At 33.4% G+C, this 11,900-nt stretch overlaps 2 protein-coding genes across 2 annotated transcripts; one reads left to right on the top strand and one right to left on the bottom strand.

Moving 5' to 3' along the window:
• Window positions 1-2,794: 2,794 nt before the first annotated feature.
• LOC107496015 (uncharacterized) lies at window positions 2,795-4,553 on the top strand (the record flags this gene model as incomplete). The annotated part of the gene is given in 5 exon segments (XM_016117221.3): window positions 2,795-2,838; window positions 3,143-3,230; window positions 3,452-3,570; window positions 3,893-4,002; window positions 4,247-4,553. Coding segments are annotated over 5 exon segments (572 nt in total), but the record flags the coding sequence as incomplete, so codon positions are not given.
• A 4,565-nt stretch (window positions 4,554-9,118) lies between these two features.
• On the bottom strand, window positions 9,119-10,719 carry LOC107496026 (NAD(P)H-dependent 6'-deoxychalcone synthase). Its single transcript, XM_016117231.3, has 2 exons — window positions 10,298-10,719; window positions 9,119-9,937 (listed from the first exon to the last, which is right to left on the bottom strand). Exons 1-2 carry the CDS (start codon window positions 10,615-10,617, stop codon window positions 9,316-9,318), a joined length of 942 nt encoding a protein of 313 aa, XP_015972717.1. The 5' UTR covers window positions 10,618-10,719; the 3' UTR covers window positions 9,119-9,315.
• Between the last annotated feature and the right edge of the window lie 1,181 nt (window positions 10,720-11,900).

Below are 11,900 nucleotides of genomic sequence, written 5' to 3'. Positions count from 1 at the left end.
AGATTGAGTTATAACATGACTGCAATCTTAAGCATTCGTGTCACTAATAAAAAGATTGTTATTTTCTGGTATTCGGGCTGACTTACTACAACATATTAGCCTTCATATGCTACTGAAATTAGTAGGGAACTTTGATAACTAAGTCACAAAAAATAAATACCATAAAACATATACGTATCTATAGGTAAAACAAAAACACGTAACTAGAAACATAAACAAATTCCAACCATGTTGCCCAAATCAGATGAACGTCTTCGACAATTTTTGCTTTTAAAGCTTCAAACATTTGTGTCTCTACATTCTAGTAGCAATTTTCAGCAAAGAAGGAAATTATTCTTAAGTTTCTGAACCTAATCGAGGTGCTTCGGGTTCTGGTTTGCAGCTAATCAATAGACGTTGTTGATGAAGCCTCCATGTCTCTTGCAGCTGCTTCTCTAGCCTTTTTCCTCAACTCTGCTTCTCTACTTTTCTTGTTCAGCAGCTTCTCTAGTTTTGCTATTCTTTCCTCTACATGGTCTATCAAGTTATCCATTTCCAAATGTTCTCCAACATCATTCTGCTTCCCGTCACCCGATCCCCTTGTAGCCTCCCCCGCTCTGACCCTAACAATGTGGTCATCAACCCAGAGAAAGAACTTGCAATGTGCTTCTGTCACCTACAACGAATAGAACACAATTAATGTAAGGGGTTACAAAATACTCCAATTCAATCTAATCCATGTACGTCACTGTAATTAATCCCTAAATTCTACATCTATAAAATCATTTCAAATTTTTAGCATCCATTTTTAATATCAGAACAGGTACCATGTCAATTCTTGTCACAATCATGATTTTTAATCTAGGTAGATCTATTTTGAATAAATCAACTTTTTCCCAATTCTCAGTCATTCATCAAAATTAACCAGCACCAATATCAAATCATATACAAAATCAACCCAATTTAACATCACATCCATAACAAAATCAAATCATTTTCATAACCAATAGGCATGCAATTCCCAACAATTCAAAATCACATCCACAACAACTTGAGCAAGGTGGATAATAACCAAAATATAGAGTCTAAAGCTCCATTCCAGAAAATTCAAATTTTAATCAAATTTTAGCATAATCTTAGTTCTCATACATAAAGAATTGCGTGGTTACCTTTAATAATGGGCATCCAAAAAATAACCTATTTGGGTTGGTGTCTATCTTCGACATGTAACTGATGGCATATTTTTCACAGAAGCATTTTGGGGCCACACCATCTATTACATCCTGAGGTTGCAACAAACTTGAGGTTGCATTTCCAGCTCTTAGTTCCCGTTGTCTGCCGGCTCCCTCTATTCCTCGTCTCGTGTTTGAGGAGCATGCATCACTGGCCATCGATCTGATTAACATTTAACACCACCATGGACAACTATCATCATCTATTGCATTCGAAATTGAATCAATCTTCTTCGATGAACGGTGATTACAGAAAGTGATTAACAGAACAAATCACGCAAATTGGCTAAAAAAACAAAAAAACGAACAAATGACCTAGATGAAGAAGCAGTAGGGCTTACAAGGGTTTTCCGAGAGCGTTCTGCACGTGGGTCGCCGGAACCTTGCTAGCAAGGGGATGAGTTACGTTCTTCGACGGTAAATCACAGAAAATGACACCCGCGTAACCATGGACGAAGACGCAGTAGGCAGGGTCTTTCACGGGGTTCGAAAAAATCTGTGCCTGACGATGACTGACATTGAAATCAGAGGAACGAGGTAGAAAAAGAGGCTGTGGACATTACAGTGGTATTTGGTGAAGGTTTTGCGAGTGGGTCGTCGGAAAAATCAAACGCTTAAGTTAAGGGGAGGGTAGAAGAAGCACTGAGGTAGACGAAGAAGCTGTGGATACTACAGGAGTATCGGGGAAGGTTTTAGGAGTGGGTCGCCGGAAAGATCAAACCCATAACCCACAGGAAGGGTAGAGAAGAAGAAGAAGTGAGATCGTAGAAGGGTAAAAGAAGTAGTGAGGTTGAAGAATGAAGCAGTTCCTTTGAAGTGTCTTTTGAGAGGTAGAAGAAGAAGCTGTACACATTGAAATGGTATTTGGGGAGAGATTTGTAAAATCAACTATTTGCGTATTGCATCAAGTATAAATACGTCATGGGGTATAATGTAAATAATATAAAATACAATGTAGTGTGAAAACATTTAATGCATCAATTAATGAAAGGTTGAAAATTTTTTTTATCAATGGCTGAGATGATGACACATATGCAAGGGTAAATTACCCATAAAATTGCCATGGGTTTGGAAGAAATCACCATATTTTCTATTCAAATATGGATGTTGCTACGGTACAATGATAAATTCATACGTACCGATACGTTTAAAATATAGACAAATAACAATAAGACATGTGGAATTTATTTTTCACGTCAGCATTTAATTTTTTCTTTTTTAAATATATAGTATATCATCACTTTTACTAAAACACCCTTTTAATTAAATAAAAATAAAAAAATTTTTATTTATTTAATTTTATAAAAAGACTTAAACATCCTTTCTTTATTTGATTAGACAAAAATACCCTTTTAAATTAATCAAATTTTAGAATTCAATTAACCCTAATTTTATAGTTTCAAATAATTGAAACAACAAAACAAAAACATATTAAAAAAACAAAAAATCAAAATTATTCTTCGTCTGAGTTAAACATATTAAAAATACAAAAAACTAAAATTGTTCTTCATCTGGGTTCAAAAACCCTCCCGTTCACACCTCTAAATGTTTCAATGTTCTTCATCTTCTTCTCTCCTCTTCCCCTTTTGCTCTTGATATAGCACTGGGAATTGGTGGACTTCCAAAGGTATCTTTAAATCCTTGTATAACGAAGTTTCTTGCTAATTTATTCTTCTTTTGCAAACATTGAACCCTTTTTATAAATTAATCTAGTTGGTCGTTGGTGAAAAGATTTTTTACTTTGCTCCGACTTCTGATTTTCCTTCCACATTTAATTTGCTATGTTAATTTGGCAACTGCATGACAATTATGCTTCCACAATTTCATCTGATACGATAAGAGATAAATAAAGAAGAAATCTGTCTTAGTTCATGGTTCATTGTTTCATTGGCTGATAGTTGTAAGCTGATTGTTATATATAACTGTTGTAGGGACGTGTTGTAGAAATATATGGTCCAGAGGCTTCTGGGAAAACAACTCTTGCTTTACATGTGATTTCAGAGGCACAGAAGCAAGGAGGTTATAAATATGTTATTGTCAATCACAAGAGGCATTTGCTTTAATCTCCCTCCCTTTGATTTTCTGTATACATTGTGATAATAAAGTGGATGTATTCTTCTCTGTTGTAACACCGAATGAATGCCTATCCCAGTGTCTTGTAACTCGATTATCTTGATTGCTTTTAAATTCTGGTGGTATCCCATGAATTTGATTGGTTTAAAGTTGGTATCTTTGAGCAGTAGGGAAGTTACCAGCATCTCAGGCTAATCCTGAAATGGTCTCTGCTTTTAGAAGAGAGGAAAAAGAACAGGTCATGAGGCTTTTGGACAATTACTTGAGAATTTGCCGTGCAGCTAAGGTATTTCTTTTGATGCTGATTTCTGCTTGTTCATTTACACTACTATGGTGATTTTTTTTCTTAGTTATATTTCTAAAGGAGAACTATTTTTACCGCCTGGAAAATGTGGCTCAGGAATCAATCATATTGAGCAAGACCTATCAAATCTTATTGGCTGCCATTCTGTTTTATGTATTGTAGCTGCAGAATATGTGAATGATTATAACTGCCTTCTATGTATGTGTTGTTAAAATGTTCGTTTTAGACAAATATGTGATATGCAAGCTGTGGGAAAGAGATCCATTATTGATGGTGACGGTCTTCGTGTAACTTTCTTTCCCAGGTTAAGGCAAGCTTTATGATGACAGAAGCTGATCAAGTCCAGAAAGGGATTGTTGCTTTGGTTGTCGGGCATAATATTAGGAGGCTTGTTATTGGAGCAATGCCCGAAGGGTAAGTAATGCTTTGATTGTCAGCTAACTTGCTGTTGAATCTCAATATTCTGTGGAAACTGTCTGAGAATTTTCTTTTCCTTTTTCTTCCGTTCCATCTCTTTATTTGCTCTAGAGACTTACAACTAATAGCTAGAAGCACAGTATCTGCTTGTTTCAGTTTCTTTTTTTGGTTCCCTTTTTCTTTCATTGGAGGGATGAATGAATAACATTTCCTCTTACAAAACCATAATGGAAAACTGCAGTTGGATGAAAGTCAAAAGGAATTCCAGGAAAGCAAATTATGCTGCCAAAAATGCACCCCCCTTCTGTAAAATATGGTTTATCTATAGAGGTAAACATATTTGGACAAGAGAAGCTTCTGAAAAACCTTGTTCTTTATCACTGTGTGAAACAATTGAAACAGAAGGCACTTTTGCCGCCGAATCAACTACATCCAGCGGTCCATTGCCCTAAAATTCTGCTGAGAGTTCTTCAGATACTTATTTAGAGGCTGAAGAAGAAAGAGTTAATAGTCAACTTGTTGAAGTCAAACAAGAAGCTGATGAAGCAGCATATGAGTCTTTTGTTGAGCTATTGAAGTTGGAAGCTGAAGCCACTGAGGCCATAAGGAAAGTAAGGATAACTTAATGATTGATTCAGAGTTGTGTAGCAAAAGGTTTTTTTGTTTTTGTGCTTTTATTTTTTCACTTTATGTTTGTTGTAACTTGTAAGGAATGTAGCCAAACACAATCTTGCCTGCTGTGAGGGTCAGGGATGAAATATAGTGCTAAATGAAGTTTGACAAATTACTGGGATCCTATGTACATGTTTCCGAAACTTGTCAGAACTGTGAAACTACAAATGTATTGTTCAGAAATTTCTTGACACCATATTATGTGATTTAGCTGCATTACATACATACTACTCTAATTCATTTAATTTCTCAAATAATTAAATCAAACTATATATTAGACATGGCTGCAGTTAAGGCTCCAACGGTGGTGCTTTTCCCAACGCCTCTGGCGAAGTGAATATGCCGGTGATAGGGATGGGATCAGCACCTGACTTCACATGCAAGAAAGACAATAAGGAGGCCATCGTGGAGGCCGTCAGGCAAGACTACAGGCACTTCGACACGGCCACCGCCTACGGCTCCGAGCAGGCTCTCGGAGAGGCCTTGAAGGAGGCTATTGAGCTTGGTCTCGTCACCCGCCAAGACCTCTTTGTCACTTCCAAGCTCTGGGTCACTCATAACCTTCCTCACCTTGTTCTCCCTGCTCTCCGTAAATCCATCCAGTAAGAATTCATATTTTTTTATACTGCTTCCTATCATTAGACAACCACTAATAAAAGAGAAAAAGGCAAATCGATCCCTAAACTTTTTGGTTCGCTGGTATTTAAGTTTCTCAAAATTTAAAAATATATTTAAGTCTAGATATATTGATTTCGTGGATCTAGGCTGCATTTGTTTACAGGGACAGGACACTGAGACAAGGACACTAAAACACAAAATCGTGTTTGGCAGAGGAGACATGGACAGATACAATGTGTCCAGAGATACTGAATTAGTGTATATTGTGTCCATCTTGACAAGAAGGACACGGAGACACTAACAAGGGACACAACTTATTTTTTATTTTTTCTTTTATTATTCTTGTTAATTTTTCATAATTATATTTTTTATTGTTATATTTTTCATCTCAAATTTTTTGAATGAAAATGAGAATAAATTGAATTTTCATAATTTGTTCTAGTTATTACTAAACAGAATACAAGAACATAAAATTTTGTGTCTCTGTCCATCAGTGTCTTGTCCTGTCCTATTCTCAGTGTCATGTCATGTCCTGTTCTTAGAAACAAACGCAGCCTTAATTTATTTCATTTAAAAAAAATTTTCACGTGTATATCCGTATCAAATAAATCAATACAATGGGAATCACATTTAATTTTTTATTGGGTTTAACAGACCCAACTGAACATGAGAGATCGATATGTCCAAATTTTAAAAAAAAATTAGAGATTTAAATGTATTTTAAATCCTTAAAAACTTAAATATCCACAAATAAAAAAGTTAAAGACGTATTTATCCTTTTCTCCTATAACAATATGGAATCACTAGACAATATTAAAACACTTTTCATCAAAATTATGATACAAAAACTTTTTATTTTAAAATGTATATTTTTATTTTAAATTGTAAGTTTTGAGCTGATCGGCGGAGGTGGAGGTATGTCAGACTGAGCAGTGAAGGGAAAGACCGTTGAGATAAACGACGGTGTGAATAGAGAAAGGGTAGGAGGGTTGAGATGAAATAGGAACGTGATGTGACAGTATATTAAGAGGAGGTTGCGTTGTTTAATCCTAATAAATTAATTTCAAATATTGATCATTTTAATAAATTGAGAATCTAATTTTGGTTATTAATTTAACCTTTTTTTAATTATTGTTCACGTTATTCAACATTTATCTTATTTATCTATACTTTCTCTTCGTATTACTTACTCCAACTCCGCTAGATAAACTAACAACTTGAATAACCGGTTAATTTTTTGGCCCACCAAAGAAAAAAAAACTCCACCCAAATCAAATAACAAATTTTTTTTTATCTTACTTTCTTTTAACCATCCGCTGCTGCCGTTTATTTCAAAATTTTAAAATTGTTGATTTTCAAAATTTTAAAATTTGTTAATAATTATTTAATTAATTAAAAATCTGAATTTTAATCGTGTCGTCGATTCCTCCATCACCCACTAGCTTAAATGTTGTCAAACTTCTTCTTCATCAAGCCGTCGATTTAAAATGAAAATAACCATCCACATACCTAATGAAATGAACATCCATCAAATTTAATTGTATCTACGTAAATCCAATCCAAATTAAATGAACATCTATTTTTTAATAAAAATAAGGGTTAAGTACGATTTCGGTCCCTAAATTAGGTAGGGGTTGAAAATTTTGTTCGTTCCCGACCGTTTTTGGTCTATAAAATGGTCCCCAAGGTTTAACTTAATTTTAAAATCGTCCTTCGGATGAAAATACCCTTCCCATTCTTCCCCAAAATCAACCAGAAATAGAACAGAAGTTAAAGTTGAAGCTGAACCAGAACCCACCACCATTACTACCATCATAATCATGGTCATCATCATCAGAAGAAGAACAATGGATATTTGAATTATAAGAAGAAACATAAAAAGAAGAAGATCAAAACTCAGAACCCAGAACTCAGAACTTAGAAAAACAAGAAAATTATCATCACCATTGTTAAAACTCAAAACCATTAACAAAACTCAGAACTAAAATTTTTCCTCCTTCATTAACAAAATTCAGATGCAATTACAATCATCAGAAATTTCCAAATTCATCTTCAATTATAAGAACCAAAAATCTATAAATATAATTACCCAAACAAACGATGAGACAAGGTGCGACGGCAAGGAAGAGGTGCGGCGAAACAAGGGCGAGGCAATGACGTCGGCGAGGGCGAGGAGGAATTGCTGAAACGGCTCGCGGCGCGTGACGTCCACACTTGCAGTGAGATCCAGCGGCGAGAACCAAACGACGAGGAAAAAGAGCGGCCAAATTTTAACTTTTACCCGAGAAATAATAAAAATATGACAAAAAATATATTTTGGACAAAAATAAAATATTTGAAATATTATGGACGAAATTAAAATTTAGTCAAAATGTTAAAAACTACATCAATAATTTATATAATTTGGGGTTAAATTATTGAAATTTTTTGAAAACAGGTAAAGTTGGAAATGACATACACTACTAACCAATCAAGTGAATTGATTGGATGATTGTTGATTGCTTAAAGAAAGGAGTTATTGAGTTCGAGTCAAATTATTATTGTGCTATTTGACATCTCCAATGGCGTCTAATAAATAGAATATTACTTTTGATATTTTTAAAAAATAAATTGATTTAAAATTAAATTTATATTAAAATTAGATTGATGAAATTTGATGAAATAAAATTGGTAATTTAGTATACATTTTGATAAAAAAATTAATAAATTTTGTTATTTGTATAATTATATTGATAAAATAATTAAAAAATAATATAAACTTTTAACTAAACTAAAATTAAGTATTGGAGGAATAAATTTTATTTTTAATTTTTAATTACTATTTATGACATATAATTTCACATATATTTATGTGTCATATTATAGGATCTAAAATAAAATTAAAATTAAATCTCGTCTTACTTAGCTATTAGTTATAATCTACTAAGTACGAACACTTTTTTATTTGTTGTATCTATATATCAGATATATTTTGAACACAACACTCATTGATATTTGTTTGACATACGTGTTTTCTGTGTCCAATTATGTTTTAATAAAATTTTTTTTTCAGACATACTTAAATACACTTAAATATCATTACGTATCAGCGTGTCCAACTTTATTCTTAATATGTATTTTTTAAATGAGTTTAAAAATAATTTATATTATTAATTATTAAAAAAATATGTTAAATATTTTATATAATAAAAAAATATTAAAAATAATTTAAATTTTAATTTATATTTTAATATCAATAAAATATTAAAATATTATTATAATTTATCTAAAAAATATTTTATATTTTATATATATACATATTTTTGTATCATGTAAAATTTTAAAAATTGCGTGTCAACATATCATATATTATATTATATCCCATGTCTATGCCCGTGTCCGTGCATCAAACCTTAATTAACCAATTTAGGTGCACACAATCTTTTCACAGAATTAAATTAGAGAGTAACGCTCAAGTTCACTCAATTTTTATTTTCTTCTAGATTTGTACTAACTATAAATGGTATGCAGTAGTCATCGTTTTCTTTGAACAGAATATAGACTCATTAATATGTTGATTATTCCCTTGGTCTCTTATTTTCTTATTCTTTTTTATTTTCCAGTCAACACTTTGAGTAATCCTCCCATAAGTGAATTGTGTGGTTGGCAGGTGGATGCCGTAGAGTGTTCTTCAAACCACGCACGCATTCTTAAATTATTCTGTCACTTTGTCGTCAACGTCGTGGTCTTTCCATCTTAATTGAGAGCAATAATATTTACGTAATTTCTTTTTTTGTTTTTTATCATATAAAAAAATATATAAAAGATGTACATATATTAGATGGAAAATTAATGCGTCTATAGTAATAATAATATCACGGTTCTCTTATTTCCTGGGAACTTCCCATAGTCAAATATTACAGCCAATACATGAGGGATAAAAAGCAAAACTTTGATGATGGATAGTGGCGAAAAGCAATGCAGAGCTCAATTACAAGGAAATTAAGCAGAGACGAAGACGATTTATTGAATAATTTAGATCTAGATATCATCATCAAAGAGATCAGGGAGTTGGGGCTTGGTTGGTCCACTGATCAGACGGTTCTGAGTGATCTGACTGATCTTTAAGTGATCGTCCTCCGTCAAAGAAAAGTCAAAGATGTTGAGGTTCTGCTTCATCCTATCCTTGTCGTAGCTCTTTGGCACAGCGGTGACACCATTTTCATAGAGCCATCTGAGTGAAACCTGCGCTATGGACTTGCCATGAGAATCCGCAATCCCTTTGAGTGCATCGTTCTCCATAACTTGGTTGGGGCCCCTGCTTGCTCCTTTCCTCAGCGGCGAGTATGCGGTCACCACTATGCCGTGTTTCTTGCAGAAGTCTCTGAGATTTTTCTGCTGCCAGGCGAGGTTCATCTCCACCTGGTTCACTGCAGGAGGGATGGTGGTAAGAGAGAGCAGATTCTGAAGCTTCTTGACGGAGAAGTTGCTGACTCCGATGGCTCTGGTGAGGCCTAGTTTCTGGCATTCTACCATGGATTCCCACACGCCCTTCGCATCGAATGGAAGCAGATCTTGCACATCAATTGGGAATTGAAACTTTGGCTGAGAGCTTAGCGGCCAGTGAATCAGGTACAGGTCCAAGTAATCCAATTGAAGAGTTCTGTATACAAATTATATTATTAAATAAAAGAAAAAGTATAAGTAGACAATGAAAATACTAAACAATATGAATAATAGATATATCGAATCTTCATTTTATTAGGTGTATGTGTATGGATAGTTATTTTAATATTAAAATTTAAATAAATAATTTAGTAGTATAATATATTTTTATTTGATTGGTAATTATTCATATTATTCAAAAAATTCATTGATTAAATAAAGTTACTCACGCAAAATACTTAAATTATATCATCTAGAATTATATTATTGAAAAGTGTTTTAATATTGTCTAGTGATTCCATATTTTTATAGTGGTTGTGTAATGATAGGAAGCAGGATAAAAAATATGAATTCTTACTGGAGTGATTTACGGAGAGCAGGGAGAACAAGGTGAGGAAGGTTATGAGTGACCCAAAGCTTGGAAGTGACAAAGAGGTCTTGGCGGGTGACGAGACCAAGCTGAATAGCCTCCTTCAAGGCCTCTCCGAGGGCCTGCTCGGAGCCGTAGGCGGTGGCCGTGTCGAAGTGCCTGTAGCCTTGCCTGACGGCCTCAACGATGGCCTCCTTAGTGTCTTTCTTGCATGTGAAGTCAGGTGCTGATCCCATCCCTATCACCGGCATACTCACTTCGCCAGAGGCATTGGGAAGCACCACCGTTGGAACCTTAACGGCAGCCATGTCTAATATATAGTTTGATTTAATTATTTGAGAAATTAAATGAATTAGAGTAGTATGTATGTAATGTAGTAGTGCAATAATAAGCTAGGAATGAATGAATAAGGTAAAAGTTGCACTCCTTTATATAGGTGAAAAAAATAAATAAATAAATGGGATGGAAATGGAATGTATCATGCATGTATGAGGGAAGAGCATTAATTTTGTTGTATGTGAGTGGAGCAGTCCAAGTGTGTAGTGAAGGGGCCGGGGTGTGTTAGGTGGAATTGTGTTGGGCTCTACCTCGGTATCACCAGTCAACGCTATATTTTATTATCCAAGAATTTTATTTCTTTCTGTTTGTATTTTGCCTCATAATCAACCAACGTGTTCTTCGCTCGCTCGTCATCACCTCCACGGCTCCACATGGCACTACTTCAGGATATTCGGCCATCTGAGCTTTTATATATGTTTTATCTTAAGTATATATGGACGAAAGAATTTTCTTTTAAATTATAATTTTGGATATAATTATTTTTAGTCTTTTATCCTATTTCAATAACGATATCAAAATTTACTATTATAATTTTTCATAGACTTACTTATTATTTTTTAAAATATACTTATAAATTTATTACAATTTTTTAGATATTTTATTTTATTTGGTGAATACTTATAAATCCATAAATAAAAAGATTATCACAACCTTACTTTTCTTATTTCTGGGGAAAAAAGAAATTAAAAGGAACAAAATTAAAAGAAATTTGCATTACCTTAGCTTATTTTAATTTCTGCCATGCCTTATCATCAGTCTAATATTCTTTTGCAGTGGATTTTAGTTCTTGTCTTAAAAATATCACGACAAGCATAATACTCTGATCATATTTACTTGCTATCCTTTTATTTTCTTAGTGTGCTGCAGTGTGTAGTGTAGACTGGTAATTCCATTTTGACTTGTTTTATGGCAGCACATTACTACATGACTTGTTTTACGGCTTAGATATCGATAATAATAAATTTGACTTTTTGATCATCCAATCCTTTATAAACACTAGCACCTGGAGATATATAATTGTTTATAATAGTTTACGTTGCATTCTTCTGTTAATTTAAGTTTAAAAAAAATATCGTGATTATTTTTTAATTGTTATCCTATATCTTTTGCTATATTATTATTATTATTATTATTATCGTGTATATAGTAAGTTTTTTATATGAGTGATATGATAATTTTCTTTGATAAAAAAGTTTTGGTTATGATGATTTAAGTTCAACACTACATAAATACTGCTTGCCAATGAGCCTTG

This window comes from Arachis duranensis, chromosome 7 (assembly GCF_000817695.3).
Source record: "Arachis duranensis cultivar V14167 chromosome 7, aradu.V14167.gnm2.J7QH, whole genome shotgun sequence".
NCBI classification, from domain to species: domain Eukaryota; kingdom Viridiplantae; phylum Streptophyta; class Magnoliopsida; order Fabales; family Fabaceae; genus Arachis; species Arachis duranensis.
The sequence above is the reverse complement of the archived record's forward strand: the minus strand, read 5'-3'. Positions and strand labels throughout refer to the sequence as shown.

Coding starts and splice junctions, on each gene's coding strand:
- LOC107496026 (XM_016117231.3), bottom strand. CDS start 10,617: ATGGCTGCCGTTAAGGTTCCAACGGTGGTGCTTCCCAATGCCTCTGGC. Junction 9,938..10,297: donor GCTCTCCGTAAATCACTCCA/GTAAGAATTCAT, acceptor ATTTGTATACAG/AACTCTTCAATTGGATTACT.